Consider the following 21,422-nt stretch of genomic DNA (forward strand, 5'->3'; position numbering starts at 1 on the left):
TGCAACAAGAAAATTGGATTTACATACACACATTGTATCTAGGTTATCCTGTAGCACATGTAAAATATATGGGATTGCCTGTCATCTAGAGGAGGGAGTAGAGGGAGGGAGGGGAAAATTTGGAAAAATGAATACAAGGGATAATGTTATAAAAAATTACTCATGCATATGTACTGTTAAAATTTATAATTATAAAATTAATAAAAAATAAGTTGGTCTAAGTACATAAAAATTAAAATTTACAATGAATTCTCTGTACATGAATTTATATTTCCACAAAAATATAATACACAATGACATATAATTAAATCTTGGCCTTTGAATCATAGGTCAGCCAAAGGGTTTTGCACCCTTTAGAAAATTTTTCTAGATGCATGTTAGGAAAGAAATTGTGAAAAATATTCCTGCCTTCCATTTAGCATTTTGTCTCATATCAACATCATCATCATCATCATCATCTCTCTCTCCATGTATTTATAATATTAGTTTATATAAACAAATATTATAAATATATGCATAAACATGCACACATATATGTATTGTACATCTTATAGCCATACTTTTTTTGCACTAAAAAGCCAAGATGACCACGTCCTGATGGAAGAAGGTAATTAATACTGACCATCTATATTTATACACACATATAGGCACATAAAACACATATACATATATACATCATAGATATATATGTATATCTATGTATATGAATTTATATAACCACAATCAAAAGATGATACAAATTTGCAAAGGAACTATGGATGGGGCCAATAAGAGGAAGAGTAGAATCTGGTATGCAGACTTCTTCAAAATCAAAACTTTAATTTTTAGTTTTATCTCAAAGGAAAAGAAAAAATCCTACCTGATGAATCAAAGGCCACCTCATTGCCTGGGCTTGGGCCTATATCAATAGACACCATTGGTAGAAGTTTCCGAAAATCCCATATTTTTGTCACACCACAAGTGTCACAGGATGCAATCATGTGGCCCTTCAAAGCATAAGAGAAAAAATGTTAGTCAGAAAGTTTTACTACTATGGGTCATTTAAAAAAATCTATACACTAAATCTTAGAAAATCACTGTGGTCCAGAAAAGACCACAGTGATCTTGATAAAGTCACTAATACACTTACACCTTGTTTTTCTTATCTGTAAAATGAGTATATTGGACTTTGAGGTTCCTTCAACATATGATCAAAATATCTTTACTACCTAAAACACTGAATAGTTTGTCTTAAATTATAAAACAATCATTCAGTGAAAACATATAGAAACTCATATTGTTTCAGGAGAAAACTCTTTCAACAGACTGAGCTTTAGGGGAAATTATCTTCCTCTCACCTCCAGAAATTTGATGATGCTGGAAAGTTTAAAAACAATACAGTGTTAACCAAAAAGTTCATTTTTTGATAGAATTCATGACAATAAACACAATTTCTAAAAAATTTAGATGAAATGTCTAATGTTTTTCTCAAGCTTATGGCAGTTTTATGTGAATCACTAAGATAGTACTGACAATTGTAAAGAAGGTAGATAATACAGACATCATTGTCTCACCATAGAGGAGCTGAGACAGAGACAAAAAGACATAATTCTATGCACAGAGATGGTGTGCACACAAACAGCTACAGCTATAAAGAAAAGTGCTTGAAAAAAATCATTACACTATGGAAATGGAAAGGACAAAAGGGGGTGGGTTGGAAAGGACAGAGATATGTTTACTAATGTGACTAGATGGAGCAGATCCCAGAAAGAGTAATGATGAACCAGCTATCATTTATTTTTAAATTCTGTACCTGTTGTCACTGGCAAAACAATGGCCTTGTCACGAATCTAATAAATGTGATGCTTAATCTTTTTATGACTTAAGAGGAACATGGAGAACTTGGCCCATCTTCAAGGAATAGTTCTCTAAAGCCAGAAATCAGGAAAAGAATAAATGGCAAACTTTGGCACTGAAGTCAATGGTTAGAAATTCCAAATAATCTTCTTAATTTGAAGATTATGAGAACCTAGAAACTAAATTTGAGCAGGTAATTTTTGAATTGTGGGATTAGGGAGCAGTATATCTAATGAGTGTATAAGCTTCTTTACCACTCAAACTACCTACCCAAAGTAAGAATATTTGAGAGGCTAATGCTTCCAAACTTATCTTCTGTGGCTATGGAGGTAACATTTTTTTTGATAGTATAGAGAAACCAAAACCAAAACCAAAAACCTATATAAGGCCTAATTGTGGCAAAACTCTATCTGGTATACATTTCAGGGTCGTTTTCCCTCTGTATCTCTATTTCTTATCATTTTTTCTTTATTTTAATACATATTACTTTATGATTCATGTAGGGAGAGAAAAATCAGAATAAAAGAGAAAAATCTTGGGAGAAGAAAAAATAGAAAAAAGAAGTTAAGATAGCATGTATTGATTTACATTTAATCCCACAGTTCTTTTTCTGGAGGCAGATGGCATTTTCTGTCTCAAGTCTATTGGGTCCAGGGCTTTGGACCACTTAACCATTGAGAAAAACCAAATTTTTCCTAGTCTATCATGAGAAATTCTTGCTGTTACTATGTATAATGTATTCCTTGTTCTGCTTATTTTGCTCAGCATCACTTCATGTAAACCTTTCCAAGCCTTCCTAAAATCAACTTGTTCATCCTTTTTATACAACAGTTATCTTCTATTACCTTTATGTATCACAGCTTATCCAGCCATTCCCCAATTGATGGGCATCTACTCATTTTCCAATTCTTTGATATCACAAAAAGAACTGCTACAAACATTTTTTGCACATGTGGGTCCTTTTTCCCTCCTTTATGATTTCCTTGGGATGCAAACTCAGTAATGGCACTGCTGAATCAAAGGATATGCACAGTTTGATAGCCCTTTGGACATAATTCTACATTGCTCTCTAGCATGGTTGTATCTTTTCACAACTCCACCATCAATGCATCAGTTTCCCCATGTTTCCCAATATTTATCATTATATTTTCCTTTCATCTTAGCCAATTTGAGAGGCATGAGGTAATTAGTATCTCAGAGTTATTTTAATTTGCATTTCTCTAATAATGATTTAGAGCATTTTATATGAATATAGATAGTTTTAATTTTGTTATCTGAAAACTGGCTGTTCATATCCTTTGACTAGATATCAACTTGGGAATCTCTTGTATTCATGTAAATTTAACAGCTTTTTATATATTTTAGAAAGGAGACCTTTATTAGAAATACTGGCTATACAGATTTTTTTTTTCCTGAACTTTGTACTTTCCTTTAAATCTGGTTTCTGTTTTTCTAAGAGCTTGTGCAAAAAGTTTTTAATTTAATGTAATAAAAGTTGCTCATTTTACCTTTCATAATGTTCTCTAGTTTCTCTTTAGTTATAAATTCCCCCCTTCTCCAAAGATCTGATAGATTAATTATCCCTTGCTCCCCTAATTTGTTTATATTATCATTCTTTATGCTCAAATCATGTATCCATTTTGACCTTATTTTGGTATGGGGTGTGACATGTAGGTGTATTCTGAGTTTCTGACATATTTTTTTTTCCCAGTTTTTCCAGAAATTTTATCAAATAGTGCATTCTGATTTCAGAACCTGGAGTTGGGGGATTTATCAAATACTGGATTATTATAGGGTTTACAACGTAGTTTTATATTTTGTAATATAAAAATTTATATTTACAATAAAGTTTTATAATATATATGCTTTATAATATAGTTTTAGGTTTGATATTGCTAAGCCACCATCCTTTGCATATTTTTTCATGAAATGCCTTGATATTCTCAACCTTTTGTTCTTTCAGATGAATTTTGTTATTATTTTTCTAATTCTGTAAAATAATGTTTTAGCAGTTTGATTGATATGACATTGAATAAGTAGACCAATTTAGGCAGACTTCTCATTTTTATTATATTAGCTCAGCCTACCCATGAGCAATTATTATTTTTTCAGTTCTTTAGAACTGATTTTATTTGTGTGAGTGATGTTTTGTAATTTGGTTCATGTAGTTCTTAGGTCTGTCTTTGTATACTCTATACTCTAGCTGGTAAGCATTTCTGTATGGTTTTCTTTGTGTTATCTGTATTTCTTCCACATTGTGGGTGTTCTTGGTAGCAAGCTAACTAAGTCCAAGGCACAAAATACCTTCAAGGGCTAAGCAATGAGTGTTCTGTATCATGAGACCAGTGACAACATCTTTAGTGCTCTTCTCAAGGTGCTCTGATAATCAGAATCTTACAGAAATGACATGGTTCTGGAGTCTGTCTGTTCCTTAGCCATCAAGTGTTCAAGGGGGTTATTCATAAGCTAAATGAGAAAATGTAAGAACTTCTAAAGATGGTGAGGAGGGGTTTCATCACTGCCTCAGGTGGAAATTGATTTATCATTGTCTAAATTTAACCTTGTTTTTTCACGTTTGTTCCAGAGATTTTAGGAGCTAACTCAGCTCACACATTTTCAGTGGACTCTGTTAGAGCATCCCATATCCTTGGCAAACTGTAGCAATGAATCTTTGCTGACTGGAAAGCTAGTTCTTGTAATGGAAAGAGAGAGTCATCTTTTGAGGGAATGTTATGAAAGGTTATAAAATTTTTGGAGTATTAAATAATTGAATAATTTTCTAGAATAATCAACTCCAACTCAGCTGGTCTGATGTGATGCAGTTTCTTCAGGAAAATATAGGAATACAAGTCCTTAAGGAAATATCCTTAACCAGAGGTGTGTGTATTTAAGAGGAAAAAATTGAATAATTGTACATTAATATCATTAGTTTCCTTTTTAAATCTATGTATTTTATTTTGTTATTCAATGCATTCTGATAAGGGTTCCATAAGATTCACCAGATTTGTGTCCATGACACAAAACAATGTAAAAACATACCTTGCACCACCAGAGAATTTCATTTTGAATGACTTTCTTCTTAATGTTTTGCTTAGTACATACTTAGCTCAAAATTTACTTACATACATATGCTCCATGTTTTATTTTCAAAACGACACAGAAACAAAGTTTTTAAATACCCATATCTTGGACTTTTAGTCCTCAGAGAAAATCTGTGATTTTAGTTCAAATATGAGAAGAACCGCCAATAGTATCTTTAAGAAATGCTATTAAGTGTGGTTTATTTTTCCTTTGAAATTTGTCAGGGAGAGAGACAGAGTTGATTTGAATGTTAAGAAATTAGTATAGTGTTTGCATGTGAATGTTAATGACATGCTACTTGATGAGAAGTTAAGATGGTAATAGCGATAATTGATTATAAAGATGGTACTTTACATTTATGCAGCATTTTGCATTTCTCAGAATGCTTTTCTATGCATAATACTTTATTCTTTTCAACATGACTATTAAAATAGTCCAGGTAATTATCCCCATTTTACAGGTAAGAGAATTGAAGTCTGGAAAGAGTAAATGTCTAAAGTGGCTTGTTCCAAAATGATAATAATCCAAATATGGGTGAAAGTTTATACCCAAGTACATATGTTGTGCCATTTTCATAACACTATAGAATTCTTGTCATCCTAATGTTGATGAAAAATATCAACCCTAGAATCTGGGTGACCTTGATCAAGTCATAATCTCTTTGTTTCATCCACCAAATAAGAGGGTAGGTTAAAAATTCTATGATTCCATTCCGCTTTAATACTGTAAGATACTGTGTATAAAGAAAAAAAAATCCACAACAACCTTGTGGGGTCATCAAGCAAATGGTAGAGGTATTAAAACCTAGAAATTTCAATTGCCTTCAATATGTGAAGGTAATGACCTGCAACTCAGTATTAAGGTATAACTATAATAAAAATGTTTAGGCTCATTAGGAGGAATATTAGCATTTCCAAACATTTTTAGTATTGATGCATTAAAGAGAGTCCCTCGGGCTAGATCTGAACAGCAGGAAAGGATCAAATATGTTACATTACACCTCAGAACTGAGGGAGGTATCCTAAGAATAGATAGAAGAGCAAGGTGGTAAAGTGGAGCTAAAGAAAGAGAGATTCAGTTTAAGGCAAACACATGGAGGGACACTGGGTCCCTTCAGGGAGGAAGCACCTGAGAAAGGCTTAGAAGAGCTTCAGAGACCTCATACACTTCTCGTGACTCCATTTACCAATGATAGGTGACCAGTAGTCCTGCTTTATGGGGATGGGCCTGGATTCTGATAAGATGTGTCAGAGGTGCTGGTGTGAGCTTTTACATATTTTCAAATATTATTTCAAATTCCTCATTTTCCAAATAATTGGAATTTTTAGCCTAATATATTAAACATGGGGTAAAAGTCATAGATATACAAACATACAATTTTTATAACATCATTGATTTAGGACAGTGAAAGCACATATTGGCCTCTGAGTTGAGCTCCTTTTATTTTACATAAAAAACCCAAAGAGCAGAAAAACTGGGATTTCTTAAAGTCACATATATACTGAATAAAAAAACCAGGAAATGAATCTACTGCTCTGCCTTTCAATATATGCCAAATAAGAGAATGAATTCAAAGAAATTAGTAAATATTAAAGCTGTCAGTCATAATTCTCAATGATCATCCTTTCTAACTCCTCTTTTCTCATGAATTGAAGATGGTATGTGAAGAACTCTTTAGCTTCACAACTTTTTGAGAAATAAGGAAATGTAATTATCATTTTTTCAGACATGAGAATACCTGAGTTGAAGGCTCTGTGAAATCTACACTATTACAGATTTTAATTTAAAAAAAAAAGAGGTAGGCTTCTATTATCTACTGAGTGGAATAAAGGATCAAAAATATGTTTGACTATTATTCTATGCCCAGTTGAGTCCAGTCAAAATTATGCAGATGTTTTCTTTCAAGCCACTTCCCCCCAAAATGTCTTTATTTTATTTTTTCCATGTGAAGGATTCACTAGTTACAGTCTTTTTTTTTTCTGTACTATATTACTATTGATCTCATATAACTGATCAAAATGAGAGGGATTTTATAAAACTGAAATTTTATTCTGGTCTTTTAGAATTAGGAAACATTCTATCTTTAGATAGGAAATATGCTATTTTATGGAGGTTTAAATATGGGGCACTTAAATGACTACTATAATGACTATAACAATGTAAATGGAACAAAAATAAATTAAAAACAGCACTATTATTTTATTATGATGATTATCATAAGTACCATTATAATGATTATAATGACAAAGTTTGGACTCATAGAAGAGACAAGAAAGTACTTCTCTCTTTTGCAGAGATAGGGACAAGAGGTATGAACAGTTGTTTATAAAGTCAAACTCAAATGATAAGTTGATATTCAGATGCCTTCTCCCCCCTTTTTGTTCTTTGTTACAGGGGAGAGACGTTTGAATGGAAAAAAGGAGAGATACATTTGGAAATAAAGGTGGTGAAGAAACAAAATATATAAAATATTTTAAAAGAATTTATATGCATGTACATACATATACATATATATGCATAAATACATGAAAGAAATTTAGTTATTTAAATCCTTCATTAAAATAGATAAATATATCATTGTTACATAGAAGTGATTTTTTGATTCAGATACATAATGCCAGAAAAAATGCATTTTTGCAGGTTTAGCATGGCTTCAAGGCTTTAAGTATGGTTTAGTGATGGACTATATGCTTATACTTTGAAGACAAGTCTAGATATATTCAAAGTTTATAACTAAAACATTGGCAGTAGGTGTCACACACTAATTGTTGATCTGCCTTTATATTTCAGGGTAGCTGAAATCAGATTAAAATGTAACTGAAAAAAAATTTAAGAAAATAGATAAAAATACAAAAAAGCATAAACAATATTAATATGTAGTTTTCTAAGTCTTCCAGAATTCATATGAGTGGATTATTGTTCTCTGGTTTTGTTTGGTTTTGTCATCACAGATGTAGACTATGCATAGGATTTGGAGATGCTGAAATCTGTGTTAGTGGATAGATAAGAATTTATAAATTCTTATAAATGTTAACATGTGTGTGTGTGTGTGTGTGTGTGTGTGTGTGTGTGTGTATGTATTTGGGAAAGAACTTTTCCCCAACCCCCTTTTTCTCTGCCCTCCCCAAATATTTTGCATACAACATCAGAGAATTTCTAAATGAATGTCATTTGTTATCTTTGAATATGGAAGATTCTTCTTGACCACTTAGTGTTTATACTGACTTCAGACATACATTCTAATTTTGAGAGGAAACTTTGGAGTTAGATTCACTTTAGGGAAAGTTTGGGTTCAAACTGGTTAGGTTAAGCTACACAGGCAGTGAACTTATACTCAAGGTTGACTACAGATCTAATATGATCTTCTAAATCTTTCCATAATTTGCATATTCTTTTTCAGTGGAATGAATTCATATCCCTAGTCTTAGGTGATAAAGAAAAAAAGACATTATTCTTTGAATCATTCTTTTTTGTGCTGTTAGTACTTTACTAGGGAAAAAGGCTTTTATGTTAAAAAGATTGGTCTAAAAGACTATAAAGTTTATGAGGTCTAAAAAAGAACACGGTCATATGTGCTAGGGATTCCAGTCACAGACATTATATATATATATATATATATATATATATATATATATATATATATATATATATATATATATATATATATATATATATATATATATATATATACCAGTTACTGTGTTTACAGAAGTATGCAAATATTTTAGGAGACTGTGGTGGGAAAGGGCAGAGAAACACCAAGAGATAGTCCCTATCCTTAAGGAATGTATAACCCAGTTAAAGAGAGAGAACATATGATGAGTTAAGAACAATGAAATGGAGTAACACATCAACCAATGGATGACAATCTACATAAAATGCAAAAGTAATGAGAAGTAACAGATTGAGGAATTGAATGGACTGAGCAGAAGATGGTTATATTGAAAAATAGTCATTCTAGTTTGGTAAGTAATGGTAAACATAGACAAAGGCAATATGGCAGAGTAGATGGCATCCTGGACTCAAACTCAGGAAAGTCTATCTTCAACATTTGTTAGCTGTGTAACTAGGAATATCTGAATCTTTTTAAATTTTAGCTTCTTCATCTGCAAATTGGCAATAATAACACTTGTAATACATTCTTCAAAGTATGATTGTGAGGGCCAAATGAAACATCTATAAAGCATCTTGAAAATCTTAAAGCATTACATTAATAGCAGTCAGACTAAGCAAGACAAAATTTATTATTTCAACCACCTAGGAGACAATGAGATTTGCTTTTATTGACATAGTATTTGCCTAAGAGAATTTGGAGAAATTCATCCAACCCTATCCCCATTACTTAAAGAAATTTCACAATGTACACAAATTGACTCTGGCCAGCTGTATTTATTTCCAATGGAAAGATGTTTCAAAACTAAAATTCGAATAACTATATATATGTAGAATAATGCTTTTAGTTACATACAGGGGTTACTAACTTGGGATCTTTGAATTTTTTTCTGAAAAAAGTTTTGATAATTTTTCAAAATAATTGATTTTATTTGTAATCATGTATTTTATTTTATATATTTAAAATATCATTCTGAGGAGTCCTTATCTTTATCAAACTTCAAAAGAGTCCATGACTTAAAAAATTAAGAAGCTCTAATTTAGAAGATTATGTGAATGTTGTAATAATGAAGTGATGAAGAATGGGAATATGACTAGGGAAGGCTATGAAAATGGATATAAAGGCATGTTGTTACCTATTGAGCAAGGTCACAGCATATTTCTTGGTAATAATTCATTCCTTCATCTAAAATACAATCAAGATTTCCAGAAAGGGGGCATTATTTCTTATTTGACTTTTATCATTTTCTGCTTTGAATTGGTACATGTTTATGTGTACAAACATTTTATTTCATCAGTAGAATGAATATGAGCACTATGCAAGTTTCCAGCCACTACTAAATCATATCTTACTCATCTGTTTCCCCACGATCGCCAGTTCCAGTACTCTATCCACTGAGCCACCTATCTGTCCATACACATCTCAATAGAAAATTACAAAAGTATTCAAGAACAGAGAATAGTCTGATTCATCTAGGAAATCAGATGTGATCAGTGTCTAACACAAAGGAGATAGTCAATAAATATTTATGAATTGATTAATTTCCTAGGCATAGTCAATCGGTTAAGCATAGGGTTTGTCTAACTTTGTTTCATGTTCAGCACAGTGCCCAGAAAATGGACTGATTCAAGTAAAGAGAATAGGGCCCAACAAAGCATTTGAAAAACCTTTGTATTATAAGAGCAATTCTTACAACTATGTTTTATTCAAGGAGAAATGGAAATTACTAGCATGGTGTGTGAAACTAATGCATTCTGCCTCTGGCACCAAGCCTCTTCTAAAAGCTCTAAAGAGATATTTTATAATTCTCATGTGAGTTTCCTTCATTTTCATTCTCATTATTGGCATTAATTCAGATATTCATGTGTGAGATCTTTGTCTTTGCACAGACATTTCCTTCTGATATGATTGGTTATATTACAGCACACTTTTTTGTGACATAGGTACATAGTATCATATCGTAATGCCAAATCAGGGAACTATGATTTCTGAAATATGAATGAATAAGGCACAAAGATTATAAAACTGAAACTAAAGCTTTGAATCCAATATCTGAAAAATGGATCTGTGTTGAATTGGTTTTGTCTGTGTTTTACTGTTTACTTCAATGAAGAAATTTCAATTCTGTTGCTAGTCAAAATAGTAAATATTGAATTACAGATTCTCTTTTACATTTCAAAGAGATCAAATGTCATGAATTGGTTCTCCTCTCTCTAGTCTCAATCCTTCTGTACTTTTTTCCTTCATGATTTCTTCACTTCCATGTCTTAATTCTTAGCTCTATATTGTTACATGAGACTTTTCCTGAGTTTGAGATCACTACTTCCAGCTTTCTGTTAGATATGATGACCTCAATATTCTTCTAAAACACAAACACAACATATCTAAAGTGAACTCACAATCTTTCCTTTGAACTGCCTTTGCCTCTAACCTCCCTCTTTCTGTAAATCTTTTTACTATCTTTTTAGATATCAGGCTCTTTTGAATCTCTTTTCCTTTGTCTGAAAACATCTAATCAATAGTAAATTCTATTGATTTTACCTTTGTAATGCTTCTCCCATTTATTACTTCTTTCCATAACTTCAGCCAACAGTTTAGTTCAGAATCTCCATTATTCCTTGCTTGAGCTACAGCCTCCTAACTGATGTTCCAACATATCGCTCTTTGTGTCTTTCTTCAAACTACTTTATACACACTTTTCAGAATAATATTCCTAAAGCAAAGTGCTGATCAGGTCACTTGCCTAGCTTCACAGAGTCTAATTATTTCTTAACACTTATAGGATAGTCAAAATTCCAAAAGATGACACTAAATATCCTCTATAAACACACATTAATCTCAGTGTTATCTTTCATCTCTTTCCCTTTCCCTTTCCATTTCTTTTTCTTAATTAGATACTCAAAATGGATTTGAGATTATGACTGATTTCTTAGCCAATTTGGATTCTATTCTTGAATACATTATATAATTATCTATATAATATAATTATATAAGATAATTATAATTATCTATTTCTATGTTCTTGCTATGGGCAGGTAGATGGTATGATGGGTAAATGCTGGAATTGGAGTCAAAAAGACTCTTCCTTAATTTAAATATAACCTCAGACAACTAACTATGATCCTGAGAAAGTTACTTGTACCTGTTTGTCTCGGTTTCTTCATTTGTAAAATGAACTGGAGAAAGGAACAGCAAGCTTAATTCAGTATTTTTGCCAAGAAAAGATCAAATGGGATCATGAAGAGTTGGACATGATTGAAAAGCAACTGAAATACAATAGCAAAAATGGCCTTATTCCTTTTCCTCCCCCCACCTAAAAATACTCATTTCCCCTATTTTCATCTACCGACTTCTATCACCTATCTCTGTGCTTTTGTATAGAATATCCCACATCCTTGGAATGCCTTCCCTATTATCTTCTTTTAAGGTGCCACCATCTACTTAAATTGTTTCTGCTCATCCTTGTTATTAGTGATCTCTTCTTCCTTTTAGGAGTTTGGATATATTGATTGTTGCATTGGTGGAAAGCAATGAGAGTTGGATTTGAGTTAAAAGAGAACTGGTTCAAATCTTGACCTATTTTTTTTTTGTTCTTGGCCTATGTGTGTGTGTGTGTATGTGTGTGTATATATATATATATATATACATATATATATATATATATATATATATAATTTTATAATTTTTTATTGACAGTATATATGCATGGGTAATTTTTTACAGCATTATCCCTTGCACTCACTTCTGTTTTGACTTTTTCTTTCCCTCCCTCCACCTCCTCCCCTAGATGACAGGCAATCTTATACATGTTAAATATGTTATAGTATATCCTAGATACAATATATGTGTATAGAACCGAACAGTTTTCTTTTTGTACAGGAAGAATTAAAGAATTGGATTCAGAAGGTAAAATAACCTGAGAAGGAGAACAAAAATGCAAACAGTTCACACTCGTTTCCCAGTGTTCCTTCTCTGGGTGTAGGTGATTGTGTCCATAATTGATCAATTGGAACTGAATTAGATCTTCTCTTTGTTGAAGATATCCACTTCCATCAGAATACATCCTCATACAGTATTGTTGTTGAAGTGTATAATGATCTCATGGTTCTGCTCATTTCACTCAGCATCAGTTCATGTAAGTCTTTCCAAGTCTCTCTGTATTCATCCTACTGGTCATTTCTTACAAAACAATAATATTCCATTACATGCATATACCATAATTTAGCCAACCATTCTCCAATTGATGGGCATACATTCATCTTCCAGTTTCGAACCACTACAAAAAGGGCTGCCACAAACTTTTTGGCACATACAGGTCCCTTTCCCTTCTTTTTTTTTAATAGATATTTATGTTTTGTATCACTCTTGTTTTTTTTTTTTATAATTTAATTTTTATTTTATTTTATAATTATAACTTTTTTTTCTTTGACAGTACATATGCATGGGTAATTTTTTACAACATTATCCCTTGCACTTACTTCTATTCAGATTTTTTCCCTTCCTTCCCCAACCCCCTCCCCCAGATGGCAGGCAGTCTTATATATGTTAAATATATTACAGTATATTCTAGATACAATATATGTGTGTAGAACCAAATTTTTTGTTGCACAGGAAGAATTGGATTCAGAAGGTAAGAATAACAGTTTACACTCATTTCCCAGTGTTCCTTTTCTGGATGTAGCTGATTCTGTCCATCATTAATCAATTGGAATTGGATTAGCTCTTCTCTATGTTGAAGATATCCACTTCCATCAGCATACATCCTCGTACAGTATCATTGTTGAAGTGTATAATGATCTTCTGGTTCTGCTCGTTTCACTTAGCATCAGTTGATGTAAGTCTCTCCAAGCCTCTCTGTATTTCTCCTGTTGGTCATTTCTTATAGAACAATAATATTCCATAATCTTCATATACCATAATTTACCCAACCATTCTCCAACTGATGGGCATCCATTCATCTTCCATTTTCTAGCTACAACAAAAAGGGCTGCCACAAACATTTTGGCACATACAGGTCCCTTTCCCTTCTTTAGTAGTTCCTTGGGGTATAAGCCCAGTAGTAGCACTGCTGAATCAAAGGGTATGCACAGTTTGATAACTTTTTGGGCATAATTCCAGATTACTCTCCAGAATGGTTGGATTCTTTCACAACTCTACCAACAATGCATCAGTGTCCCAGTTTTCCCACAGCCCCTCCAACATTCATCGTTATTTGTTCCTGTCATCTTAGCCAATCTGACAGGTGTGTAATGATACCTCAGAGTTGTCTTAATTTGCATTTCTCTGATCAATAGTGATTTGAAACACTCTTTCATATGAGTGGAAATAATTTTAATTTCATCATCTGAAAATTGTCTGTTCATATCCTTTGACCTTTCCCTTCTATAGTATTTCTTTGGGATATAATCCCAGTAGTAACACTGCTGGATCAAAGGGTATACACAGATTGATAACTTTGGGGGCATAATTCCAGATTGCTCTCCAGAATGGTTGGATTTGTTCACATCTCCACCAACAATACAATATTGTCCCAGTTTTCCCGCATCCTCTCCAACATTCATCATTATTTTTTCTTGTCACCTTAGCCAATTTGACAGGTGTGTAGTGGTATCTCAGAGTTTTGACCTATGATTTGCTCTCCATGTCAAATTGGACAAGTTCCTTGACCATCATTGTACCATAGTTTGTTCATGATTACAATGAAAGTGTGGGAAATCTATTGAATGACTTTTACCTATAAACCAATTAACTAAAATATAAGTTGTAATATTAAGATTACATAAGAGAGGTCAAGTAGAATGTCATCAGAGGAAGAGATGAATCCAGTCTGGGGACATGGTAGAAGGATTCAAGAAGATGATGATTCCTGTACCAGAGATATCCTAATCAATGAAGATGTGAAAACAATCCATTATAAGCATATTTCAAGTCATAGAGTTATGAAGTAGCAAAGAGTTTTCCAAATTTGAATGGATTATAAGGTCATATTTAGGGGCAGAGCCAAGATGGCAACTTTCTGAGCCTGTATCATACCCTCACTACCAATTATTAAATTCAGCCTCAAAATAAGGCTTGACCAGTAAAATTCACGAAGTTTGGAAATGCAACAACTCACCAGCCAAAGATAATCTGGAAGCTCTCCAGAAAGGGTTTGTCCTGAGTGTTGAGTACAAACCAACTCAGGCAGGAATAGAATCAGAGTTCATTTATAGTGAACCAGGAGCAGGGGTGATTTCTGTGGTTGGAAAGTTTACAGAGAGCTCTCTACTATAGGTTGACTGCTTTGCTTTGGTTGTGGAGTAGTGGATGAGCAGAGAAATTAGAGCCTAGGGTAGAGGGTATTCTCAAGGATGCCAAAGCCTTACAGGATCTGGCTGTGCCCACCCAGGACCAGAAGTGACTCAGTGCAGACTATAACACAGCTCTGCAAGGCAGGAGGCACAGACTGGGGCAGCTTGTCCTGGAGCAGTGGAATTTCCCCAGCTTGCCTATGCTCTCCAGGCAAATACACTTCCAGTGCCATGAGGGATAGGGCAAAAAGCTGGCATTTTTTGGGGGGGCAGTGATACTTTCACTGGTCAGCCTCTAACCCCAAGGAAGTTGCTAATCCTCACAGCGGGGGTCCTTGCAGGATACTTCTACAGCTTGCCTGTGATACCCAGGCCTAGTCACTTCTGGTGGAGAACTTTTCCCAAAGTACCCCCACAGCCAGCTGCTCTTTCCAGCCCATTCCCATTGACAAGACAGCTACTTTCCATATACTTATCCCTGCTCTGCAGAGGAAGCTGGTTACCTCCTTGCTCTGAAGGCAGACACTAAAGGCTTTAAAGAATGAGTAAAAAAAAAAACTTTGGACTTCTGGCCAAGATGGCGGCGTGGAGGCAGACAGCTGTTTGAGCTCCTCGTTTTCTCTCAGAACTTACTTCATAACAAGCCTCTGACTTAATGCTTGACCCAGAAAAAAATCCACAAATAATCACCAAGAGAAGACATCCTTGAAAGTCGCCAGAAAAGGTCTGTGTTTGCTCGGGGGAGGGTCAATCAGACTGGGCACAGACTGAGGGCAGGCAGCCAAGAGTGAGGCAGGCAGCTCACACAGCTCAGACCAGAGGGGGGAGGGGTACGATCTCTGCCGTTTCTGTGAAAGGGCTTTTGCCCCAGTGTGGATGCTCCGTCTTGGCAGCAAGCCAGGAGCAGCAGAGAGGGTGTAAACACCGGAGGTTAAGATTAAAACCCCAGAAAGCCAGTGTCTCTCAGAGCCCGGCCACCCCCAACCCCCACCTGGACTGACTCAGTGCTTTCTCAGAGCCTCAGAGTGCAGACTCAGTACAGTCATTGCTGTTCTGTTAGTGGCTCTCTGCTGCCCTACCCCCAGTCTGTAGAGGAAGCCCATTAATACCATCCAGCCCATCCCCCACAAAACAGACCAATTGTTTCTCTTGTCAGTTTGTTTTCTTTGATTCCTACTCTGACAAAATGAACAAAAAATTCAAAAGGGCTCTAACCATTGACAGCTTCTGTGTGGAGAGGGAGCAGACTTCAAATGCTGAGGAGACTAGGAACAGACTGTCCCCAGATGTATCCCTTGGGAGGGATATAAGCTGCTCCTCAATACAAAAGAACCTCATAGAGGAAATCAAAAAGGCTCTCACAAGAGAGCTGGAAGAGAAATGGGAAAAGGAAAGGGAAGCTTGGCAAGAGAGCCTGGAGAAGTCATCTCATGCATTCAAAGACAGAGTGGATAAAGAAATCAAATCATTGAGAAACAAGATTAGTGAGTTGGAAAAGGTAAACAACTCCAAGGAAAACAGGATTAGTGAGCTGGAAAAGGTAAACAACTCCAAGGAAAATAGGATTAGTGAGCTGGAAAAAGAAATCAGCTCTCTAAAAAATAAAATGGATAAAATGGAAAAAAATTCCATAGAAGATAAAAACTCAATTGGACAATTACAAAGAGATATAAAAAAAGTGAGTGAAGAAAATACATCATTGAAAATTAGACTGGAACAAGTAGATATGAATGACTCAAGGAGAAACCAAGAGGTAGTCAAGCAAAACCAGAGAAATGAAACAATTGAAAAGAATGTCAAGTACCTTACCAGAAAGACAACAGACCTGGAAAACAGATCCAGGAGAGACAATTTGAGAATAATCGGACTCCCTGAAAAATTTGAGGAAAAAAAGAGCTTGGACACCATTTTCGAGGAAATTATCAAAGAGAACTGCCCAGACATTCTGGAAACAGAGGGTAAAATAGACATTGAAAAAATTCATCGATCACCTACTGAAAGGGACCCTAAAATCAAAACACCAAGAAATATAGTGGCCAAGTTCAAGAACCATCAGACAAAGGAAAAGATATTGGAAGCTGCTAGAAAAAAACAATTCAGATATGGAGGATCCACAATAAGGATAACCCAGGATCTAGCAGCGTCCACATTAAAAGAATGCAGGGCCTGGAACATGATATTCCGAAAGGCTAAGGAACTTGGTATGCAGCCAAGAATAACTTACCCAGCAAGAATGAGCATAGTTTTCCAGGGAAGAAGATGGACATTTAACGAAATAAATGAATTCCATCTATTTTTGATGAAAAAACCAGACCTACATAAAAGGTTTGATCTTCAAATACAGAACTCAAGAGACTTCTAAAAAAGGTAAAAAGAAATCTTGAGAACTATACTTCTGTCAAAAAAATATGTAAAGAACATATGTACAATTTGTCTTAGAAACTAGAGGTGGAAAGGAGATTATATCATAAAAAAGTGTACAGTGGTGGTACTACATCTCATGAAGAGGCAAAGGTAACCTATTATATCTGAGAGAAAGAAAGGAGGGAGATGAACATAGCGTGTATCAATAGACATATTCGATTTATGGTGAAACTTCTTCCACTTCATTGAAAAGTGAAAGGGAAGGAGTAAGCTAAGGGGAAGGGAATACAGAAATTTCCAGGAAAAGGGGTAAAGTAAGGGGAGGATCATTAAGGTGGGGGAGGGATCCTAAAAAGGGAGGGCTGTGAAAAGCAAGTGGTGTTCACCAGTTTAATACTGGATAGGAGGGTAAAAGGGAAGGAAAGGGGAAAAGCATAAGCAGGGGTTAATAGGATGGCAAGCAATATAGAATTAGTCCTTCTAACCATAAATGTGAATGGGGCAAACTGCCTCATAAAGAGGAAGCAGTTAGCAGACTGGAGTAAAAGTCAGAGTCCTACTATATGTTGTTTACAGGAAACACACCTGAAACAGGGTGAGACATTCAAACTAAAAGTAAAAGGGTGGAGCAGAATCTATTATGCTTCAGGCAAAACCAAAAAAGCAGGAGTAGCCATCCTCATCTCAGATCAAGCAAAAACAAAAATTGATCTAATTAAAAGAGATAAGGAAGGGCATTATATCCTGCTAAAGGGCAGCATCAATAGTGAAGCAGTATCAATATTAAACATGTATGCACCAAATGGTGCAGCATCTAAATTCTTAAAAGAGAAATTAAGAGATCTGCAAGAGGAAATAGATAGCAAAACTATAATAGCGGGAGACCTCAACCTTGCACTCTCAGAATTAGATAACTCAAACCACAAAATAAATAAGAAAGAAGTCAAAGAGGTAAATAGAATACTAGAAAAGTTTGATATGATAGATCTTTGGTGAAAGCTAAATGGAGACAGAAATGAATATACTTTCTTCTCAGCAGATAATGGAACCTATACAAAAATTGATCATATACTAGGGCATAAAAACCTCAAAATCAAATGCAATAAGGCAGAAATAGTAAATGCATCCTTTTCAGACCATAATGCAATCAAAATAACATTTAATAAAAAGCCAGGGGAAAATAGACCAAAAAATAATTGGAAACTAAATAATCTTATACTAAAGAATGATTGGGTAAAACAGCAAATCATAGACATAATTAATAACTTCACCCAAGAAAATGACAATAATGAGACATCATACCAAAATGTGTGGGATACAGTCAAAGCAGTAATAAGGGGAAGTTTTATATCTCTACAGGCCTACTTGCATAAAATAGAGAAAGAGAGGGCCAACGAATTGGGCTTACAACTAAAATTGCTAGAAAAGGAACAAATTAAAAACCCCCAGACAAACACAAAACTTGAAATTCAAAAAATAAAAGGTGAGATTAATAAAATTGAAAGTAAAAAAACTATTGAATTAATTAATAAAACTAAGAGTTGGTTCTAGGAAAAAACCAACAAAATAGACAAACCCTTAGTAAACCTGATTAAAAAAAGGAAAGAGAAAAAGCAAATTGTTAGTCTTGAAAATGAAAAGGGTGAACTCCCTACTAATGAAGAGGAAATTAGAACAATAGTTAGGAGCTACTTTGCTCAACTTTATGCCGATAAATTCGATAACTTAAATGAAATGGAAGAATACCTTCAAAAATATAGCTTGCCCAGATTAACAGAGGAAGAAGTAAGTAGTCAAAATAGTCCCATCTCAGAAAAAGAAATAGACCAAGCTATTAACCAACTTCCTAAGAAAAAGTCCCCAGGACCAGATGGATTTACAGGTGAATTCTACCAAACATTTAAAGAACAACTAACTCCAATGCTATGTAAACTATTTGAAAAAAAAGGGATTGAAGGAGTCCTACGAAATTCCTTCTATGACACAGACATGGTACTGATACCTAAACCAGATAGATCGAAAACTGAGAAAGAAAACTATAGACCAATTTCCTTAATGAATATTGATGCTAAAATCTTAAATAAGATATTAGCAAATAGACTTCAGAAAATCATCCCCAGGATAATACACTATGACCAAGTGGGATTTATACCAGGAATGCAGGGCTGGTTTAATATTAGGAAAACTATTAGTATAATTGACCATATTAATAATCAAATTAATAAAAACCATATGATCATCTCAATAGATGCAGAAAAGGCATTTGATAAAATCCAACATCCATTCCTACTAAAAATGCTTGAGAGTATAGGAATAAATGGACTATTCCTTAAAATAATAAGGAGCATATATTTAAAACCTTCAGTAAACATCATATGTAATGGTGATAAACTAGAAACTTTCCCTGTAAGATCAGGAGTGAAACAAGGTTGACCACTATCACCATTACTATTCAATATAGTACTAGAAACTCTAGCTTCGGCAATAAGAGCCGAGAAAGAGATCCAAGGAATTAGAGTAGGAAATGAGGAAATCAAATTGTCACTTTTCGCAGATGACATGATGGTATACTTAGAGAACCCCAAAGACTCTGCTAAAAAGCTATTAGAAATAATTCAGAATTTTAGCAAAGTTGCAGGATACAAAATAAATCCACATAAATCCTCAGGATTTTTATACATTACCAACACAATCCAACAGCAAGAGATACAAAGAGAAATTCCATTCAAAATAACATTCAATAGTATAAAATTTTTGGGAATATATCTACCAAAGGAGAGTCAGGAATTATATGAGCAAAATTACAAAACACTTGCCACAAAAATAAAGTCAGATTTAAATAATTGGAAAGACATTCAGTGTTCTTGGATAGGCCGAGCGAATATAATAAAGATGACAATACTCCCCAAACTAATCTATTTATTTAGTGCTATACCAATCGGAGTCCCAAGAAACTATCTTAATGACCTAGAAAAAATAACAATAAAATTCATATGGAAGAATAAAAGGTCGAGAATTGCAAGGGAACTAATGAAAAAAAAGTCAGAGGAAGGTGGTCTAAGTGTACCTGATTTAAAGCTATATTATAAAGCAACAGTCACCAAAACCATTTGGTATTGGCTAAGAAATAGAATAGTTGATCAGTGGCATAGGTTAGGTTCACAGGACAAGATAGTGAATAAAAATAGCAATCCAATCTTTGACAAACCCAAAGATCCCAAATTTTGGGATAAGAATTCATTATTTGACAAAAACTGCTGGGAAAACTGGAAATTAGTATGGCAGAAACTAGGCATGGACCCACATTTAACACCACATACTAAGATTAGATCAAAATGGGTCCAAGATTTAGGCATAAAGAACGAAATCATAAATAAATTGGTGGAACATGGGAGGGATGGTTTACCTCTCAGACTTGTGGAGGAGGAAGGAGTTTGTGTCCAAGGGAGAACTAGAGACCATTATTGATCACAAAATAGAACATTTTGATTACACAAAATTAAAAAGTTTCTGCACAAACAAAACTAATGCAAACAAGATTAGAAGGGAAGTAACAAATTGGGAAAAAATTTTTACAGTTAAAGGTTCTGATAAAGACCTCATCTCCAAAATATACAGAGAATTGACTTTAATTTATAAGAAATCAAGCCATTCTCCAATTGATAAATGGTCAAAGGATATGAACAGACAATTTTCAGATGATGAAATTAAAACTATTTCCACTCATATGAAAGAGTGTTCCAAATCACTATTGATCAGAAAAATGCAAATTAAGACAACTCTGAGGTATCATTACACACCTGTCAGATTGGCTAAGATGACAGGAACAAATAACGATGAATGTTGGAGGGGCTGTGGGAAAACTGGGACACTGATGCGTTGTTGGTGGAGTTGTGAAAGAATCCAACCATTCTGGAGAGCAATCTGGAATTATGCCCAAAAAGTTATCAAAATGTGCATACCCTTTGACCCAGCCATACTACTACTGGGCTTATACCCCAAGGAACTACTAAAGAAGGGAAAGGGTCCTGTATGTGCCAAAATGTTTGTGGCAGCCCTTTTCATAGTGGCTAGAAGCTGGAAGATGAATGGATGTCCATCAATTGGAGAATGGTTGGGTAAACTATGGTATATGAATGTTATGGAATATTATTGTTCTATAAGAAATGACCAACAGGAGAAATACAGAGAGGCTTGGAGAGACTTACATCAACTGATGCTGAGTGAAACGAGCAGAA

At 34.3% G+C, this 21,422-nt stretch overlaps 1 protein-coding gene across 1 annotated transcript in view; it reads right to left on the reverse strand.

Annotated features, from left to right (window-relative positions):
- Positions 1–21,422, reverse strand: part of SPAG16 (sperm associated antigen 16) — a 1,297,727-nt gene that overhangs the window by 375,284 nt on the left and 901,021 nt on the right. The window contains exon 15 of the mRNA XM_074298771.1: positions 860–986. Coding sequence (XP_074154872.1) covers positions 860–986 — 127 coding nt within the window. The remainder of the gene's footprint in view (positions 1–859; positions 987–21,422) is intronic.

Source organism: Sminthopsis crassicaudata, chromosome 3 (assembly GCF_048593235.1).
Source record: "Sminthopsis crassicaudata isolate SCR6 chromosome 3, ASM4859323v1, whole genome shotgun sequence".
NCBI classification, from domain to species: domain Eukaryota; kingdom Metazoa; phylum Chordata; class Mammalia; order Dasyuromorphia; family Dasyuridae; genus Sminthopsis; species Sminthopsis crassicaudata.